General features: G+C 38.5%; 1 protein-coding gene across 6 annotated transcripts in view; it reads right to left on the bottom strand.

Moving 5' to 3' along the window:
• Window positions 1-22,190, bottom strand: part of LOC115225720 (AT-rich interactive domain-containing protein 2) — a 101,781-nt gene that overhangs the window by 49,055 nt on the left and 30,536 nt on the right. For all 6 annotated transcript variants that reach the window (XM_036514620.1, XM_029796640.2, XM_029796641.2 and 3 more), the window contains exons 3-4: window positions 10,765-10,862; window positions 2,460-2,614 (exon numbers count right to left, since the gene is read on the bottom strand). In XM_036514620.1, coding sequence (XP_036370513.1) covers window positions 2,460-2,614; window positions 10,765-10,862 — 253 coding nt within the window. The remainder of the gene's footprint in view (window positions 1-2,459; window positions 2,615-10,764; window positions 10,863-22,190) is intronic.

The following is a 22,190-nucleotide window of genomic DNA, read 5'->3' as shown; positions in this document are numbered from 1 at the left end:
ATGTGAGTAGGGATGCAATTTTCTATCAGGTGAAAATGTTGATTCGGTCTTCCCTAAAACATAATATGGCTATTATCTACCCAGTGAGGTAGTCAGTGTACCATTGTAGTATAACAGCTGACCGAGAGTTAATCCTTGTTATCATAATGGTAATTTACTGAAGAACTCTCTCTCTCTCTATCTCTCAAAAATGTCATGTGTATGCAAATGCATACATGTGTGCTACATGTATGCAAATGCATACATGTGTGCTACATGTATGCAAATGCATACATGTGTGCTACATGTATGCATGCAGTAAACAATGTTTATGTGTGTGCCCATGCATGTGTATAATCATCATCATTTAACATTCATTTTCCATGCAAACAAAATATCATATGATCACATGACTGACCAGACTATCAGATATTATACCTTGCTGGCCACAATGCGCTTTGTATCATTCTAGCTTTCAAATGATGCCACCCTGTTGGTTCGGCAAGCATTGCCCCTAATCAGAAGGTGAGTCCATTGCAGGGTTAGCACCAATTTACAGCTGAGTGGACTGGGGCAACACGAAAAGAAGTGTTTTGCACAAGAACACAATGCACCAGCTGGTCCAGGAATTGAACCCACAATCTTGCAATCATTAGTGTAACACCCTAACCACAAGGCCATGTGCCTTCACACACACACACTATTTCCTAGAACACACATCCCTATTCATAACATGATCACAAATAACCACGGCGCTCTCTCTCTCTCTCTCTCTCTCATATTTTCTTACCAATCCAACTCATTCCACTTATATCCATCCATCTTCACTCTTTCGCCTACAAAATACCATTCTATACATTTTCTTTCTATCCACTCCCATTTTTTTTCATTCACCCACAATTTCTTTGATATAAACAACACTATTCTTCATCTAACCTTCCTATGCCTCTTCTTTTTTCCCCCCTTCATCACAAAGGGCCTCTGTCCAAAACACCGAACCCCCTCCCGTTTCCTCCAAATACCATAATTATAAATATTCTATATTTTTGTGTGTATTTTTACTGAGTCGCTTCAGATAAAAAATGTCAGTCTTTCATGGATTTGGTCTCAGACAGTTGGGTATTTTTAGCCCCAGGTCAGCCTTGATCAAGCATTTCAGCAATGATCATCCCCACTTCTTCCTATGTGCAAGGAACCCAGAACAACATTATCCAACATGTTTGTTTATTAAGCCTTTACCATTCAGATTACTCTGTCAAGTGCAATGCTTATTTATTCACAGTATTCTGGTTTAATCCTGCATCATCTTACAGCCTCAAGATTTCAATCATCATCATCATCATCATCATCGTTTAACGTCCGCTTTCCATGCTAGCATGGGTTGGACGGTTCAACTGGGGTCTGGCAAGCTCGAAGGCTGCACCAGGCCAGTCAGATCTGGCAGTGTTTCTACAGCTGGATGCCCTTCCTAACGCCAACCACTCCGAGAGTGTAGTGGGTGCTTTTATGTGCCACCGACACAGGTGCCAGACGAGGCTGGCAGACGGCCACGCTCGGATGGTATTTTTTTATGTGCCACCAACACAGGTGCCAGACGAGGCTGGCAGACGGCCACGCTCGGATGGTATTTTTTTATGTGCCACCAACACAGGTGCCAGACGAGGCTGGCAGACGGCCACGCTCGGATGGTGTTTTTATGTGCCACCGACACAGGTGCCAGACGATGATGCGAGTGTTTATTTATAGAATGACATTGTAGGGAGGGTGTGAAAGGCCCAATGTAGCCATTTTGAACGTAAAACAGATACAATACTTGGGCTGGATATGGCCAGTTTCAATGCTAAAGGGTTAAAGATGACTGCAATTTGAGGAACATTTCACTGCTATTTTTAACAATTTGAGCAATCACATAAAGACCTTCTCGTTCCCTTGTCTGCCTCGAGAAGTATTTGAACTCAATAATTGGAGTTAAAACATTTGTTGAAGAAACAGACACTACCGCCAACACCACCATTTCTGGTTTGCAAGTCCACAGTACACATTTCTCTCCACAGTTCATATTTTTTTTATAGCTAAAGGAATTGGGCACAGGGAGATAAAGGGTGTTGATCAGAGATCATGGAACAACATTCGGTGACAGAATATGAAATAGCAACTCTTCAGCCATTAGCAACAGTATGCTCCAAGTTGCAGGAAACAAGGAGTCAATAAGGAACCATACACCTGGTCATTCAAATGGCTAGAAATAGCAGACAAAGCTCTCACAAATCCATTCAGCCACCTTAAACAAGAAAAGATAAATTGGATAATGTAGTCCTACATATACACTAAAACAGAAAAGAATGGATGGTCATGGTTAGATTGCCTCTGATCATAAGCCTACTTGGTTAGAGCTGTTCTAGGATCAACCAACATCTATTAGTAGTAGCTAAAACAAAAGAAATATGAATAACAAAAGAAAAGATCAAATTGAAACTGACCTGAGACTTTATGCTGATTGTACTTGTATGTGAGGGGTACATTGTGTAAAGGGGTGGAAGACTTTTTACGTGATGGTCCATCTTCATCATCATCCATGATCTCATGGTCAGGATCTTCTCCGAGAAAATTAACTTTTTCATATTCATTCAGAAATCTGAAATATACAGAATACCAGACATACATGAGAATGATATTATGTATTACTACTAATAATACAGAGATAAGCAGGATATATCAGAGACAATGAATAGAGAGAAAAAGAACACAGGAGCTGTAAGTAAGGAAAAAAGACAAAATGACAAAGGGAAAACTTGCAGAAAATTCATAAATACAGGAAGAGCCTTTATTGTAAAAGTTAAAGGGCGACAAGCTGGCAGAAATGTTAGCACGCCGGGCAAAGTGCTTTGCGGTATTTTGTCTGCTGCTATGTTCTGAGTTCAAATTCCACTGCCTTTCATCCTTTCGGGGTCAATTAAATAAATACCAGTTATGCACTGGGGTTGACATAATCGACTTAATCCGTTTGTCTGTCCTTGTTTGTCCCTTCTGCGCTTAGCCCCTTATGGGTAGTAAAGAAATAGGTATTAGAAGTTTTTATTGAAATCAAAGACAACAGAAACCAAGTTTTTTAACCAGTAACATACATGTATATCCTCTTTCTCTTTTAAATTTAGAGAAGATCTGGACCAGGCACCAAGTGTTGGTAGCAAGGTTGTGAAGGAAAGCACCTTCGTTTAACCATCGTCCTTTAAAGTCCTTGCAGATTCTTAGAGTCCCAGATATCATGATCATTTGCAGTGTATGAATTAAGGATTTGCACTCTCTACCCAAGAACCCAAGTTCAGCCATGCATGCATGTGTTTGTGTGCATGAGTAACTCTATGTATGTACATGCATGCCTGCATCTGTGTTTGTATGTATGCACAATGAATGCTTTGTTATTTCAAAGTCCACTTTTCCTTGCTTCATTGAGCCAGAAAAAATTCACTGAGGCAGATTCTTCTCCCGTTGGCTTGGAAACTGTGAGCATTGGTGACAGGAAGAGCATCCAAGCAATATTTCCCAGACTTCTTCCAATATAAATGAAATGATGGTGGGACAAGTTTGCATGGAAGACTGCAAACAAAGGACATTACTTCTATGACGGTGGTGACATTCGCTTATGATCAGTGCAAGACATCAAATCAAGGAGACACAACTCCCCACCTCCCATAGACATACACATGACCGGCTTCTTTTAGTTTCCATTGTCCAAAAAGACACTTGCTCAAGATGCTGTAAAGTGGAATTGAACACAAAACCATGTGGTTGCAAAGAACTTGAAGGTAGCACATGCTATATATATATATATATATATAACATCTTTTACTTGTTTTAGTCATTAGACGGTGGCCATGCTGGGGCAGCACCTTGCAGAATTTTAGCCAAGCGAATCAACCCCAGCATTTAATCTTTTTTATTTAAGCCTGGTACTTACTCTTTTGCCAGACCATCAAGCAACAGGGATGTAAACACACTAACACCAGTTGTCAAGCAATGGTGGAGGGGGGACAAACACAGGGGCTTCTTTCAGTTTCCATCAACCAAATCCACTCACAAGGCTTTGGTCAGCCCAAGGCTATAGCAGAAGTCACTCGCCCAAGGTGCTATGCAGTGGGACTGAACCCGGCATCGTGTAGTTGGCAAGCAACCTTCTTACCACAGAGCCACAATAAAGTCTTTTTATATATTATCATCATTTAATGTCCGTATCCCATGCAGGCATGGGTTGGATGATGTGAGAGGAACAAATGGGCCCAGGGACAGCACTCTGCTCAAAGTATCTGTTTTGATATGGCTTGTATAGTTGGATGCCTTCTCTGATGCCAATCAATCAAACCATATGCACTGGGTGCCTTTTTTTCTTTTTAATGCCACCAGCACAAGTGACACTGCCATGCACTTTGCAAATACTATGAACCCCAAGAGGACAATTTTATGCTAGGAGATGAGGGGTGAAAGAGAGGGAAAAGTACAAGACGAGGGGCTTGGGTAAAACAGGTTTCTTACTATTGAGGAGTTACATAAGTGACTGTGTAAAGCAGGAGAGCAGGAAAAAAAAAAGGGGACCATTATCAAAAGAAGTACACAGTTACAAACACAGCTGTAACAAATGGCTTTCCCTATCTAATTGTATTCACAACACAGCAAATTACCTACACTTGACTGAAATTCCTATTTCCTATCATTGATCTCCTATAAAATAAAATCGAGAGACTGTCGGGTGCCACCTTGGTGACTATTGATACAAATCAATAACTTGAGTCATGACAAGTTATTGAATAAGAAGAAGAAGAGGAAAAGAAAGAAAAAGAAATAAATCAATTTTTAATGACTATAAGTGATTATTTCAATGAGTCTAACTTTGTTCAAAGTGGTTTAGATGTCACCGTTTCACTATATCATATAACCATACAAACTCATATAAGCATACATAATAGTAAATCATATAAACTGACAACCTATGGCAATGTCCATGTGGTCAATTGAATTGCTAGAAATAGCAGCTAAATCACACACACACACCAAATAACACTCTCCCATCTTTAATAAAGGAAAAAGGAAATAAGATATAGGGTGCAGGCATGACTGTGTGTTTAAGGAAGCTCACTTTGCAACCACATGGTTTTTGGTTCAAACCCACTGCACAGCAATTTAGGTGCGTTTTTTTTTTATTCTATAGCCCTGGGCTGACAAATACTTTGTGAGTGAATTTGTGAGATGGAAACTGTGTGGAAGCCTATTGTATATTACACACACAGTGTCTCTGTGTTAGTCCCCACCACCACCACCCCTTAACTGGTGTTGGTTAGTTTACGTCCCTGTACCTTAACGGTTCAGCAAAAGAGAACAATAAAGTACCAGACTGAAGAATAAGTATTGGGGATTGATGTAATATTGGTTTCAAATTTTGACACAAGGCCAGCAATTTCAGGGAGGAGGGTAAATCGATTATATCGACCCCAGAGCTCATCTGGTACTCATTTTATCAACCCTGAAAAGATGAAAGGCAAAGTCAACCTCAGCGCAATTTGAACTCAAAATGTAAAGACAGATGAAATGCCTCCAAGCCTTTCACCTGGTCTGCTAACGGTTCTACCAACTTGCCACCTTGGGCCCAGGTGTAATATTATTCACTCAGATATTCTAAGATGGTGAGCTGGCAGAATCGTTAGCACATTGGAGAAAATGCTTAGTAGTTGTAGATCTTTATGTTCAGAGTTCAAATTCTGCTGGAGTTGACTTTGTCTTTCATTCTTTCAAGGTCGATTAAAATAAGGACCAGTTGAGCAATGGAGTCGAGTGTAATGAACCAGTCCTCTGCCCCAAAATTTCAGACCTTGTGCCCAGAAAATTTCAGTAATGACACAGTGAAGTTAAGGAGTTCCCCACCAGAGTACAAAGTCATGGTATTGTTCCTCGGCCGAGGTCGACTTTGCCTTTCATCCTTTCGGGGTCGATAAATTAAGTACCAGTTACGTACTGGGGTCGATGTAATCGACTTAATACCTATGTCTGTCCTTGTTTGTCCCCTCTATGTTTAGCCCCTTGTGGGTAATAAAGAAATAGGTATTGTTCCTCAGGAGAAGAAACATTCCTCTACAATCTCTGTCTGTAGAGACATTCTGGAATATTTAAAACTTTGCAGAAATCTTACAAAACTGTCAAAGAACCACTCCCACTTCTCCTCTAGAAGAGAGAAAGAGAGAGTCTAACAGACAAGAAGGCAATCTACCTCCTCCTCCTCTGTATGCTGGGAGATCTCAACCGTAATATGTATCTTCTGCTCCTCATAATGATTTTATTACAGATATATGAATTATTGTATTTAGAACATTCAAAACTCATTCACATTCCTTTGCCAATTTCCTTCCAAAGGAAATGAGAAATCCATTCTAAGAAAAACTGCAACAATTCTTCTTCTTCAACAATAAACAATAATCTTAATCCTAAATCTTCATTCAACTTTTCTCACTAATCTTTTTTTTCATTTTCCTTTTTGTTTCATTTCTCACTTAAAAGAATATCTATTTTCCAGACTTTACTGCTTTTTGTCAGCTTTAGAACTGGTTGCCTGTTATATAATTATTTTTGTTCAAAAACTGGTAAAACCGAGCTTGTATTTATATTTCTCATTCTTCAGATGAACCAAACAATTTGGAAGCAGGTTGCAGACTCAGCTTCACCTCAGTTCTTCACTAAACTCTACCCAAACACCTTCACATTGTGCTTTGTTACCCATTTTAATACCAACACATTTGAGAAATTAAAAGCAAGTCTTAATCAGTATCTCGTTATACCAATCATTCTTTTATGTTTTACTTCTCTCAGTCCTTAGACAGCAGCCATGCTGGAGCACTGCCTTCAAGCATCTATAGTCAAATGGATTGATCCTAGTACTTGATTTTTTTTTTTTCAAGTCTGGTATTTATTCTATCATTCTCTTTCACTGAACTGCTAAGTTGCAGTGATGTAAACATACCAACACCAGTCATTAAGCATTAGTGGGGGACAAAGACAGACACAAACACACACATATATACAACAGGCTTCTTTCAGTTTCAGTCTATTAAATCCACTCACAAGGTTTTGATTGGCCAGAAGTTAAAGTAGACAACACCTGCCCAAGGTGCCACACAGTGGGACTGAACCCAGAACCATGTAATTGGGAGAGACACATTCCTATTCTTGGGTGGTAAACTCTCACCCTATTTAATAGCACATCCTGGTCCTTAGATACCTTTAGCAGAGTTTCGCTGGTACTTAATTTATCAACCCCGAAAGGATGAAAGGACAAAGTTGACCTTGATGGAATTTGAACCCAGAACATAAAGATGGACCAAATGCCACTAAGCATTTTCCCAGCACACTAACAATTCTACCAGCTTGCTGCCTTTAATTTCTAATTCAGTAATAATAAATAAACACAACCTTCAATGCTACAGAAAGGGATAAAATAAATACCAGTAACATATTAGGGCAGATAATCAACCTTTTTGTATTTGGATTAGAATGTTTCAGCTCCTGTCTTATAAATACATAACGAGATGGGGTCAGAGGGTATTAAGAAAAAAAAAATTTAAAAACTCTCATACTGTCCCCATACTAGTATTTAGTCCATCCATCCATCCACCTTCATTCACTATTCCTGGAGGGAGGGGTTATGGGGATAGGGCCCTCAAGTACCCCCTCCTCCTCCTCCATAGGGTCTTTTTAGAAGCAACCATCATTACAGTTTTCCAGCTGGATTCCCAAGCAGGACAGGCAATGGATGTTACCCAACAATATCATTCTTGGTCTAATGCTAGGACTCCTGATGGTTGACTTAGCTTGAAGAATCTGTCTTGCAATTCTTTCCTGTAACATTCTAATCACTTTTCTGTTATACCAGAACTGTGACCGCTTGATATGGAGTCCTAGTGGCTCGACCTGGAGAGACTCCCTGATTTCTGAGCTTTGCACCCTGTCAAGTAACATTACCCCAGAGATCCTTCAGAGGAACCCTATTTTGGCCATTTGTATTCAAAATTGTACTCTTTCGCTCATTACCCAACATTCAGGACCAAAGGTGAGGAGAGGTACACAAACCAATTTGAAGAAAACAAGTTTGGCTTCTTCTTCACCAATCTCTCCTCTTCTGAGAATCAAATGCTCAAGCTGGCACATCACTGGGTGCCAGAATCTACAATTCCAGCCTCCTGCTTCTCATCTCTAATGTATATTCTTCTGAGATGCTTAAACTTCCCCAATCGTCTCAAAGATGTTCCACTAAGCTGCAAAGTGCCCTGGAAAGACTTTCTTAAGCAGATCAATGTCTCAGTCTTCGCAACACCAATTCTGATCCCTGCCTTGCAACATTCAGCAGTGAACCCATTCAGTGCAGGCAGGAGAATTGTGTTTAGCATCCAATTCTAGCCTCCTGCTTCTCACCATTCATGAAAATGGCCCCAAGATACTTAAACTTCTTCACTTGTTCCACTGATATTCCACCAACATGCAGACTGAACTGGAAAGACTTTCTAGTATTTAGTAGACTATTCAGTTCGTTATGGTTCCAGCATAAGATGAGCCAAGTTCTGTAACTGTTTCAAGGTCATCAGTAATCATAACAAGCAAACCTTTATAGCAAAGCAGACAACTTGTTTTGATGGTTTACTTATGTAAGACATTTGTTACTGTTTCCAAAAACAGGTTATTTTAAGATGACAGAGCAACAGCGTTGAAATCAATACCCAATGAATTATATACACACTGGATTGTATCAACAGTCAAAACGAAATTTGAGCTGCCCTTTCTGATGCTGGGTCCACAACTAAAAAGATAACATCATCAGCATCGTTTGAATGTCCACTTTTCCATGCTTGCATGGGTCAGACGGAATTTGTTAAGGCACAGTTTTTATGGCCACATGCCCTTCATGTTGCCAACCTTCACCTGTTTGCAAGTAACGTAATATTCCGCCCCATGAACAGACACGTTTTTTCAGAAAGACTGGAGAAGAACAATATCACTTGTATCATTTACAGCCATTGTGTGATGTCAAGACAAAGATCCACACACACTTCTTTTAGTTTCCCTCTACCAGCCCACTCACAAGTCTTTGGTTGGCCTGGGGCTATAGTAGAAGAGCCTTGCTCAATGTGCCATACAGTGGACTGAACCCAAGACCACATAGTTCTGAAACAAGCTTCTTAACCACACAGCCACACCTACATCCAAATCATAACAAAGCATTTTCATAGTCACAGAAATGAGAGGAGAAGATGCCAGCCAAAACCAACTGGAAGGCAGGATTATAATTTCAACCTAGCTTTTTTGAACAACCATAACATTAGGAGCAATTCTCTAAAACTGAATACTTATCCTTTTACATCCCAACTCACCTGAAGCGGCCCTTCGTTCAACGACATATATATACCCTGTTTTAAAGTGATCTAAATTAAAACCTGCCATCAAAATGATCCTGGCATGAGCTTGATATGGTAAAATTATCTAATGATAATTCTGCTTGTTCTTCCGTTACTTATCCTGTCTGTAATGCTTTCACATGATTAGTTGAAGGGAAAGGTGAAGAGCAAGAGAAAAAGAGGCTAAGGCGAAGAGTGAGAGAGAAAGGGGGTGAGTGCTGTGTATTCACATGGGCGATGACAAGTGACCGAGACCTTTGGCGATATGCTGTGCTAGACTTGTCAAGCCAAGTGAAATCATAATTGTAACCATTGCTAGAGTCATGTAAATGTAGTTGTGGCAGCTGCCAGTGTCCTGTAAATGGTACCAGTGCTGGCAGCACATAAAAAAGTACCCCTTACACTCTCAGAGTGGTTGGCGTCAGGAAGGGCATCCAGCAATAGAAACCATCCCAAATCAAACTGGAACCTGGTGCAGCTCTCCAGCTTACCAGTTCCACTCAAACTGTCCAACCCATGCCAGCATGGGAAATGGATGTTAAATGATGATGATGATGATAATTAGCACTAATGAGGTCACCAAGTAACTTAGTAAAGAAAGGTAAACGGAAAAGCCCGTTCAACTGAGTGGGAGTGCATCAGAGAGAGGAAGAGGTGGCTTTGGGAGAGAAAATAAAGTTGGGAGGAGGCCCCAACACTGCCCCTTTACTCTTATTCTGGCCCAACCACCAGTGAGACTGTTTAATACATATTTTATTTAGCCAAAACTTCAGGGATGGAAGCTATTTGTGTAATGGTGTTTCATGTAATCTCTTGACTACTCGTCTATAAATACCACTAACGTTCCATTCATAATAATGATCTTGCAGATTGGCACAAGGCCAGAGATCTGTATGCGAGGAATATTGTTGCTTATATCAAACCAAATACATAACAAGCACATCATGAGGTAACAAGGGAGTCTCTTTGTGGTCGACAAACATACTAGAAACAGCAGCCAAATGCCCTCTAGCATTTCTACATGTGAATTGTTCAAAGTGGCCAGATCCAATCTCTCACACCTACCCTACTATGTCATTCTAAAATAAACAAAACCATATTGCAATACATACATACGTACATATATATAACGAACTAACTGTTACTTTCTCAGATGCAGCACAGATTTTTGTCAGTGAAGAGGTCGCGGTCTTAAAGCGAGGAAAATATTTTGACAAATTAAACTTAAATGTTGAAGTGAATCGAACGGTTTTTGTGTGTTTCTTAAATGGCTTACAAACACCTTCCACGCTGCAATTGTTTTCATAAAGCGGTTGTTCTTGCAAATTCCAGGTGCAGTAATAAGAGAAGCCCTTACCTGATGTAAATCTGTTTTATTGCCTGAATCCCATTGGTACATCCTTTCGGGATATTGAACTCTTCAAACAGCTCATCCCAGTTTTGTTCTTCATTAACCTAGGAGAGAGAGAAACAAGCAAGGATCAAAATATTTGTTCAGTATCCATAACGGTTTCAAATCTAGGTAGAAGACCAGCAAATTTAGTGGAAAGGGGTTAATCGAATTACACTACCCGCTGCCCACCCCACCAGTACTCAACATGTTTTTGTTTTACTGATCCCAAAAGAATGAAAAACAAAGTCGACCTTGGTGGCGTCAGAACTCAGAACATAAAGAACAGGAAAGAATGCCACCAAGTATTTTATTTAACATGCTAACGATTCTGCCAGATCAACAAAAAACAATTAAACATTGGTAAAAGACATAGTACAGTTCCATAATTAAGAGATGAGGAATTATGTACATTGTTTACATTTCACAGATATTTGTCCTCATCTTGTTTGTTGTTAACACAACATTTCCGCTGATATACCCTCCAGCCTTCATCAGGTGTCTTGGGGAAATTTCGAATCTGGGTTCTCGTTCCTAAGGTATTTTTCGATGTTATTATTATTATTATTATTCAAGTCACTGTTTGGAACTGAACTCAGAATCTTGGGGTTAGTAGCCCACACTCTTAACCACTATGTGGGCATATGGCATAGTGGTTAAGAGACATGTAATGCAAAGCTTAGAGCAGTGGTTCTCAACCGGGGTCCACACAATAAAATAGTAAACTGGGAATCCCTGACAAAATCTTACTTTAGATGTTTGTATTGCGAGAAACACCAAGGTTTCTTTCTCTAACATTTAACATAGTTCAACCTGCAAAAGTTAATGTGCAAAAAGCTAAACAAGAATTTTGGAAAAACTAGTTTTTAAACACTGAATGGCTATCGGGGTCCACCAAAATAAAATGGTAATCAAAGGGATCCATAGATAAAAACCGGTTGAGAGCCCCTGGTTTAGAGTATTGTTTTTTATTCTTTACAGTACTATAGATAGCACAATTATTAAACATTGTTTACACAAGCTGAAAGAGAAAGCTCCTTGTGGTTGCTCAACTTGACGAAATTCTCTCAAAACCTATCATTGCACACCTTTTCTTATTTTCTCATTTTGCTACTCTTGTAGCAAATAAATCCAGGAGAAGCAGTAAAACCACAAACCATGCAAAAAATAGCTTTTTATTTTTTTTTTGCCACTTTGAAAAGATATTTTCAAATTATTTATATCATTTAATTAACGTATGTATATTCATTATGCGGCTTGCTGTAATTGTCTTTTGTATCCTTATGAAGACAAATAACATTTTTTTTATAACTGGATATACATACATACACACACATACACATGTGTGTGTGTGTGTGTATATATATATAAAAGATATATTCATACAAATACATAAAAACATGTCCCTCATGTCTCTTATCTTCACCTACTTCAATAATAATAATAATAAAACACCCAGTCTATTGAACAACACACGCCCCAGGAAGCATGCTTTCACAAAGGACTGCAAACAAAAAGCATTTGCATGAACAATGATGTCTAGTTCACAAAGACTGTACCCGCATCACAAAGGGTATTCACAGATGTGTGTGTGCACGTGCAACATGCACACACGTTCACTGTTCCGTTAAGGTAAGATCAACAAAAGAAAGTATTCCATCCAGTTAGAGGTACCATTTAATGTACACAGTATCAAGATACGAGCTACTGGTAGTTTCTTGCAGGTTTCTATAACGCGCCTTCTGTCTCCAAGCAATCTGTGGGCTCTGAGCACAGGCTCTATTCAATTTACAAGTTAGGATGCTGATAAAAGAGAAATCATGAGATCCACTTTTTGCATCTACCTTCTCATTTATATATCGTAAAATATATTTGCCAACTAAATGTGGTGATCCTGTTGTTTTTAGCCCCAGGAAGATATCTCCTCCAACTGGCTAACGACACACAGCCCATGTCCGATTAGTATTTGTGAGGGCGGTCTTTGTTCCCATCTCTGGCCTTACATTGATACACACAGACCCAGGTTTCTGAATGGTTACCAGTCTTCAGTGTGTGTTAATCACTGGCTGGTGATGAAGAACTCATTCCACTCGCAAAATATTATTTATAAATTGAGGATATAATTATTAAAATGATTATATCAGTCGTTAGCGTATAAATAAAAAAAAAACAACCATAACGGTAAAATTAATTTTTAAGTATATAATTCTAATTAAGGGCACTGGCATTCCAGCACCCATACCCTAGAAGTAGATGTCAAATACCTACAAACCATTCTAAATTAGTTCTCTATTTATAACCCAAGGTCGAATGTGAGGTAATGAGCAAGAAGTTTTACAAAATTTCCTCTGCTTAGTGATATGCTTAAGTTTGAGGGGTAGTCTCGTCCAAGTTGAGGGCAGCGTTCAGTTAACGATAGGAAGTGCAGCTGAAGAAGAAGCAGCGTGTGCCACTCCATTGGTGGGCAAAAATGCTTGCACAGTGACCCACAGAGCAAACACCAAAATTTTGTAAATCTTGCTCGTTACCTCACATTGATTCTTGGTTTATAAATTGAGAACAAATTTAGAGTGGATTGTAGGTATTTGACATCTATTTCTAGCGTATATGTACTAGGATTCCAGCACCCTTAATTGCATTTTTATAATTATATACTTAAAAGAAAAAAATATATATATATATATATATACATGCACACACACAGTTTCCATATACCAAATTTTACTTGTGGCCAACATACACCCATAATAGAAGAAACTAGCAGGCAGCTTCCTTGCATGGGGGGGGGGAGCAAAGGCCAAACCACATGGTTGCAAAGCGAACTTCCTTGAGCAAGATTCTATATTTCACGTTGTTCCATTCAACTCAGCTGACAAAAATGAGCTGTACCAGTAATTCAATGGGGGCGTGCCTTGACACCTTTCTGTGTTGCACTGAATCACCCTGAGGACTACGTTAAAGGCATGTGTGTCTATGGAATACTCAGCTATTTGCACACTAATTTCATGAGTAGGGTGTCCCATTGATCAGATCAGCTGGAACTCTTGTCATTTTTACCATCAGAATGCCAGTGTGTATATACGTGTGTGTATATGAGTGTGTAAGGATGTTTACTTTGTAACCACATGGTCTCCTAGACCTGTTCAGACCATTGCTACATGGTAAACAGAATGTACCGGAAGCTCATTATATACATACACAAACTTGTGTGTGGGTGTGGGTGTATGCATAGTGTGAATATACATCAATTTGTATACATGTTCCACATTCATCCCCTCTACGTTGCTGAGGTACTTACTGATGGCAACAGAATAACCAATCACTCACTCTGCACTTTGAAAGACCTGCAGCAAATTCGAACTGCATCTCACCCACGCTAATTCTCTTCCTAATCAATTGTAATTAGGACACTTTTTGTTACTTTCCTAACTTTGTCAATCAATTTGATACCCTCTCTGGTTGCTTCTTTCCAAGGCATCTCCTTTGCCAGTGTAGCACTTGATAATTTTATTGAGTATAACACCCTCCTGTATTACCTGGATGACTACACACACAACCAGCTTAACCCTTTCATTACTGTATTTCTGTTGAGATGCTCTGTGTTTCTTTCAATTATTTTAAATATAACAAAGAATTTAGTAAAATAACTTAGTTATCATTAAGCTAGTGTTAGGAACATAAATTGTGACTAAGGTTTGGTGGAAGATTTTCATTCAAAACTTATGTAAACAAGACATTTGTAATATAGAGCCAGAGCCGGTTTCAGCCAGGTTAGTAACGAAAGGGTTAAGCCCCTACTTTGACAGACAGATTCAGCCCCTCATCAACTGCACCCGACAGAACTTCGCTTTTCCTGTCTTTGTGTCTTTAACAGCCAACTGGACAATATAACTAGCCCCTTCCAGTAGCGGGCCCTACTCTTCGGTATCTTCAGCATACTTGGAGCAGATCCTTTTCTTCTGACACATCTTTTACATTTAACAGCCTCTCATAGCAACATTTCCAAGTCTCTCTCTCTCTCTCTCCTTTCATTATCAGCAAGGCCAAGTGTGCCGCTACCATTTCAAGCACACATTTCCATAAAGACACCTTCATTTACTCTGACAAACTCTATCACAGTCCCAAACACATCGTGACTGACATTGCACCAGTTAGAACACTGCCACATCTCTTGCTTTCTACTTTTCTATAAGCCATATATACTTCTTGTATAACTTCTTTGTTACTTACAAGATACAGTTTTTTTTATATTCCCACCACCACCATCATTTCAACCAGTCCTTTTTAAACCCCTCTCCTTACTTTTACAATTCCATCTAAAGCCCTACTATCATGTCACCTTATGTCCAGTTGATTCCTGGCCACAACGGATTGCATCATAGAAACTCCCTACTGGTCCCCTATGCTATCAGTTTTTGTCTCCTCCTCCTTTCCATTATGCACAAAATCTGACATCACAATATACATTTAGCAGAAAGAGGTTTCACTTTCCATGATGCCTGTTGTCTATCAGTCTGGGGTCACAAATCAGGAGCAGATATTAAAATGGACGTTTTTTCACAGAGGAAAGCCTTAGTATTGGCAGCTACCTGCCTATCCAGGGGCATGTCCACCTGATTGGATAAAGTGATAAAGTGGTTTGTTGGCTTCCTGAAATTTCTACTGCAGATGGTTAACACAATTCCAGAAGCCCTGATTCTTCCTCATTTGTAGAACCCTAACCAAAACCAACAGGTACTCAGGAGCAGTTACCATGATTCTACCCAACAAGTCCATTCAGGTCACCCACGAAGATATATTTTTGAAGTGGTTTCTGAACCAAGAGGGTCTCATCAAAGTCCTTCTGCTCAACTGTGGCTGAGAGGCAAGAAGAGCACTGCACAAGCAGAGACAATAATAGCACCTATTGCCTTCCATACAGTCCACCACTTGTCTAAGCTTAGTTATTCTGTCGCATAGTCTGGATATTTCAAAAACATAATTTCTGGATATGTGTGTGTGGACACGCATACATAAATATACATGCACATCCGCATATATATCTCTACATAAACACACATCGATATATACATACAGAAGTATCTTTATATACTTCTCTTCTCTCTCTCTCTCTCTCTCTCTCTCTCTCTCTCTCTCTCTCTATATATATATATATATATATATATATATATATATATATATATATATATATATATATATATATATATATATATATATATATATATATTTATATATACCAATTAAGGACTGAACACGAAAAGTGTTCTCCACAAAGAGTATGTTCTCAAATATTGAGAACATACTCTTTGTGGAGAATGGCGATTTGACGTCTATATCTAGCATGTTGACTGTCCACTTTTCGTGTTCAGTCCTTAATTGGTATATATAAATATTTTAATCTTCGGATTCTTTTTAATATGCTAGACCACTGGTTTTAATTGACTAATATCAATTTCTACCCTTAATTAATTTTATATATATATATATTATTATTGTTGTCGTTTTGATAAATAAATAAGTCAACATTCTAATATCCTAAAGCTGTTGAACCAACTAATTGTGCTTCTCCATTCTTATTTGTAATATATATATATATATATATATATATATATATATATATACACACACAAACACACCTATAAATATACACATACATATAAGTGCGTATATATATATTTAAGCATACACACACACAGTTTCCTAAAGACTAGACGGAAACTATCAAGCCCAGCGAGAGGTGTAATTTCTGCGAAATATGTGAATGTTTTAAGCATCCGCGGTTACGATTCAGCAATTATTTGTTTTTCTGACCTTTTTCGATTTTTCTTTCTTTTACTTTTTACGCTGATGAACAAGAAACTTAGGCAGACTTCTGAATAATCGCAATCTCGGATATTTAAAACACGTATTTTAAATAAATAACGGTCGAGAAACGTTAAAAAAAAGGGGGATTTTCCCCTCAGAATTGTAATCTACGATGTTTAAAAACTTGCACATCGGAGATTTTGGCTTTCGTGAACTGAATACTTTCCGATCTATTGTTTAGGAATTCCATATGTATGTATATGTGTGTATATATGTATGTGTGTGTGTAAAAGTGAAAAAAAAAGCATCTATAACCTTTGATTTGTTTGGATTTTTAACCCCTTTTCAACTATATATATATATAAATATATAGTGTGTGTGTGTAGTGTATATATATATATATATATATATATTATATATATATATATATATATATATATAAATATATAGTGTGTGTGTGTAGTGTATATATATATATATATATATAATATTAATTCGAGACAAATATATATATATTTATATAATCATACATATACACACACACAAATGTGTAAAAAATTAATGAGTATATGTTTGTCGTATATATCATAATGTGCATGCATATTTGTGTGTACATATACACACACATACACCTTCTTATGAAGGCTCGCAGGCGCCGATACTTCGAAGTCACTATCACTAACATAGTAAAATTCACACAATATGTATTCTAAATAAAAAAAACAGTATTCGAGTCAACCTTCAGTTTAATGGAAGTAAAATTGTTATTGTAACTCGACATAAAAACATTTTCACACACACACACACACACACACACGTAAGCACTCAAGAGCCAAATTAGATGTAGTTGTAACTATAACTGAGGTGGGGGTGGTCACGACTGGAACCATTAAGTTCCGTATCGACGAAACGAAGGTTGAACTGAGCCAAACCACAACTAATAATCTCTTCATTGAACAGAGAGATCACATTTCTATCAAATAAAAATCAAAAGTACCCGGTGTCTAAGCCAGAGTGAAAGAAACGCTTTTATTACCATTATTATTATTATTATTATTATTACTTTATTAATCACAAGAGCGAAAAATAAAAATTCGAGCCTCGCTCAGTGTTAGATTTAAACTCCGCCTTCTTCCTTTCTTCTCCCGCAGTAAATGAAAAAGAGTGCGTGTGTATGTGTGGACTGCTATGTGAGTGTTCATGTATTTATAACTATATGAGTGAAAAGTGTATGTGTGTGTCTGTATGCTTTGTATGAATTTGTGAGTGAAGACGAGTGAGTGTATTTGTGCGAGTGAGTCAGAGTACGAATGAGAAATGTACACATGTGTGTGTGTGTGTGTCGGAGAGTTGGTATGTGTCAGTCAGTCAACATTTGTGTGTGGTGATTGGTACAGTTAAATAACCGCGCTGTGTGTGTGTTGTGAGCGTACAAAAGAAAGTGTGTGTATGTGTGTGTTGTGAGTGTACAAAAGGAAGTGTATGTATGTGTTGTGTGTGTGTGTGTGTGGTTTTATAGATATTTGAGAGTGGAGGTTGGGGCGTCTCTGAGTGGAAACTGTAACGTGAGTGACAGAGATAATAGTGAATATATGAGTGAGAACGAATAAATATGGATGACTCGGAAGAAGAAAAAAGAAGCAGTGAATACATAATAAGGCACTGACGCACACACACACAGATACATATATACACATATATATATACACGCATGCATACACACACAAGCGCGCGCTCACCAGATACCGTAGAGGCGAGAACGAGACTTCGACATTGAACACCACCTCACTACTGCTATAACCACCACCACCACCGCCGATACAACTACCAGAACTACTATTTCTTCTACTATTACTACTACTGCTGCTGCTACTCCAGCACTACCGACCATTATTTTAACTAATTGCCAGCAGCAGCAGCAAACACACGACTTATAACGATGATTATTATATTATTATTATTATTATTATTACTTTATTAATCACAAGAGCGAAAAATAAAAATTCGAGCCTCGCTCAGTGTTAGATTTAAACTCCGCCTTCTTCCTTTCTTCTCCCGCAGTAAATGAAAAAGAGTGCGTGTGTATGTGTGGACTGCTATGTGAGTGTTCATGTATTTATAACTATATGAGTGAAAAGTGTATGTGTGTGTGTGTGTATGCTTTGTATGAATTTGTGAGTGAAGACGAGTGAGTGTATTTGTGCGAGTGAGTCAGAGTACGAATGAGAAATGTGTGTGTGTGTGTGTGTGTCGGAGAGTTGGTATGTGTCAGTCAGTCAACATTTGTGTGTGGTGATTGGTACAGTTAAATAACCGCGCTGTGTGTGTGTTGTGAGCGTACAAAAGAAAGTGTGTGTATGTGTGTGTTGTGAGTGTACAAAAGGAAGTGTATGTATGTGTGTGTGTGGTTTTATAGATATTTGAGAGTGGAGGTTGGGGCGTCTCTGAGTGGAAACTGTAACGTGAGTGACAGAGATAATAGTGAATATATGAGTGAGAACGAATAAATATGGATGACTCGGAAGAAGAAAAAAGAAGCAGTGAATACATAATAAGGCACTGACGCACACACACACACAGATACATATATACACATATATATACACGCATGCATACACACACAAGCGCGCGCTCACCAGATACCGTAGAGGCGAGAACGAGACTTCGACATTGAACACCACCTCACTACTGCTATAACCACCACCACCACCGCAGCCGCCGCCGCCGATACAACTACCAGAACTACTATTTCTTCTACTATTACTACTACTGCTGCTGCTACTCCAGCACTACCGACCATTATTTTAACTAATTGCCAGCAGCAGCAGCAGCAGCGAACACACGACTTATAACGATGATTATTATATTATTATTATTATTATTATTATCATCATAAGCAAAGCCAAATGAAAAGATTTGTGTGTAAGCCATAGATGTATGTATGATGACTGGCAATTTGCTCGGCAATAACGTCACACAAAGCAGGCAGAGGGGGAGACAAGGAGGAGGAGGAGGATAAAGCGGTTAGAAGATATTCACTAGTCTCTACTACTGCTACTACTACTATTATTTATTCCCAGAAAAGATTGTATATATACATGGAGCTGAGAATGTGTGCTACACACATACGAGCACAGTCATAAGCGTGTGTGAGTGTATAATATATATATATATATATATACACTCTTATATACTTTCACATTTATATATATATATATATATACACACATACATGCATACACACATCTATATATATATATATATATATTATATATATATATACACACTATATATATATATATATATATTTCTATGCATGCAGCTAGCACTTCGCATCTGGTTTCACGTTTTAGATCATCAGACAGGATACGAGGTGCACTTCATAACAGATTACTACACCTATATATACACACAAAGGTATACATACATAACTATATCTTATCCTTTCCCTTGTTTCATTCATTGGACTGTGGCTATGGCTGCGGCACCGCTTAGGAAACGCTTCATTGACCCCCAGTACTTATTTCCTAAGGCTAATACTTATTCTATCAGCTCCTGTTGTCGAACCGCTAAGTCTCGAAAATTAAATAAACATCGATTGTCGAGCAGTGGGGGAGGGAGGAACAAACAGATAGATAGGTCGACAGACAAATACGACGAGCTTCTTTCAGTTTCCATCTACCAAATCCACTTACAAGGCTTTGGTTGGGCCAGGGCTATGGTAGAGAACACCCACTCCAGAACCATATGGTTGGGAAGCAATTGCATGGCCTGAGGTCGATTTTCTAATGTTTGGATGCCCTTGTCACCAATCCTCGCCAGTTTCCAAGCAAGGTAACAGTTCCTTGTGACAGGACATTATTTCACTGAAGATTGGAAAGGAATGATGAGTTGTGTAAGTGGTGTACTTGCTTACAACTATTACATGATGTTAAAAACCTGGAGGTACACATAGGTTAGTTATATAAACAGGCTTCTTTCAGTTTACGTCTGCCAAATCCAGTCACAAGGCTTTGGCCAACCAAAGATTATGGTAGAAGACACTTGCCCAAGGTGCCACACAGTGAGACTGAATCCATGTGGTTGGGAAGCAAACAACTTGCCATACAGTCACACACACACACCTAAAGGCATGTGTGTGTGCATTTATATTACACATACAAACATTCTTTTCTCTCTCTCTCTCCTTTTTATCCCTTTCAATCCTTTCTAAGAGCATCGGCTCGAAACATCGAAAACTTTTCCATTGTTCCTGAGTGTCAAACTAATACACCGGCTTGCTGTTCCTTCACCAGTCTTCTTTTTCTGTAAATTTGAACTATATATATAGACACACACAAACATACATACATACACATGTATGCTTGAGTGACTCTTGATGATGAAATACTCAAACCACATAGGTAAAGCTAGAAACAGTTTTGGCAAACTTCATTTACGTTTGTGAGACGAACAGGGAATCTCATTAGCAGTGATAATTAATGCCTACCAACCTACAGTTCTTTCAACTCTCCTGTATGGACCAAAATCTTGGGTGCCCCTATCAATTGCATTTCAACCAGCCTCAAGTCTTTCAAAAGCAATATCTTTAGACTATTTATGGAAACAGCATGGATGATAGAATTTCAAATATTGGCCTATTCTCTAAACCTAAAATTGGTGGTATTGAGTCCTTTGTTTGGCAATCCCAATTAAGATTGACTGACCATGTTCATCCAAATGAGTAACAACAAAAATCCCTTTGTGTAGCCAGCTCCATGGTGAAAGGAGAAACATAGGAAGACCATGACTAAAAGGCAACGACAAGCTCAAAGCTAATCTAAAAAGGATAAAAATTCCCACAGAAACCTTTGGGAAAAACTACATTGAATTGAGACAAATGGAGGTCAACATGCTTATAAGACTATAAACTGGGGATTAAACTATCTGGATCATCTTAAAAAATTGAGATCAAAGGCAAAGTCTCAATCTAATGAGTCAGCCACTTTGTATAACAAATCTCTCTCGTATCTCATCCGTGGATTTGTCTGTAAATCACTGACTCAAATTCTCAAAGAAAGAAAAAGGCTTTTGGACCGTCACATGTCAAAATGGGAATATATAAAAATATATGTATTCACATATACCTAGGTATATATACATATATGCCTGTGTGGTGTGTGTGTGTACACGCGCAGATCTATATAATATATATATATAGATAGATAATATAGTTGCAGATATTATACCATACATTGATAGTGCCTGATTGTCTTTCATAGGTGTTCAGATATGGGTAATACCTATATAATGGTTTCTAGTTAATGACAGTTCTGTTGCATGTGTGTATGTATGTATGTATGTACACACACACACACACAAAAAGATGCATTCCAGAAGCTTTGAGACTTTTGTAGGAGAGGCAGTTATAACTGTCCTGGATTATTGTAATTTTAGCATCACTGATACATTCAATAAGCTGACCTGCCAACTTTATTTTATTGCAGAGGGAAGGAAACGACTGTAACAGCACTTTCACCACACCTGACTGAACACTGCTGCCTGTCACAGGTGACTGGTTTGCAGAATGCAGTTGGGACATGAAGACA

This window comes from Octopus sinensis, linkage group LG28 (assembly GCF_006345805.1).
Source record: "Octopus sinensis linkage group LG28, ASM634580v1, whole genome shotgun sequence".
NCBI lineage: Eukaryota > Metazoa > Mollusca > Cephalopoda > Octopoda > Octopodidae > Octopus > Octopus sinensis.
Note: the sequence above shows the minus strand (reverse complement) of the source record. Positions and strands in the feature narration are given on the sequence as shown.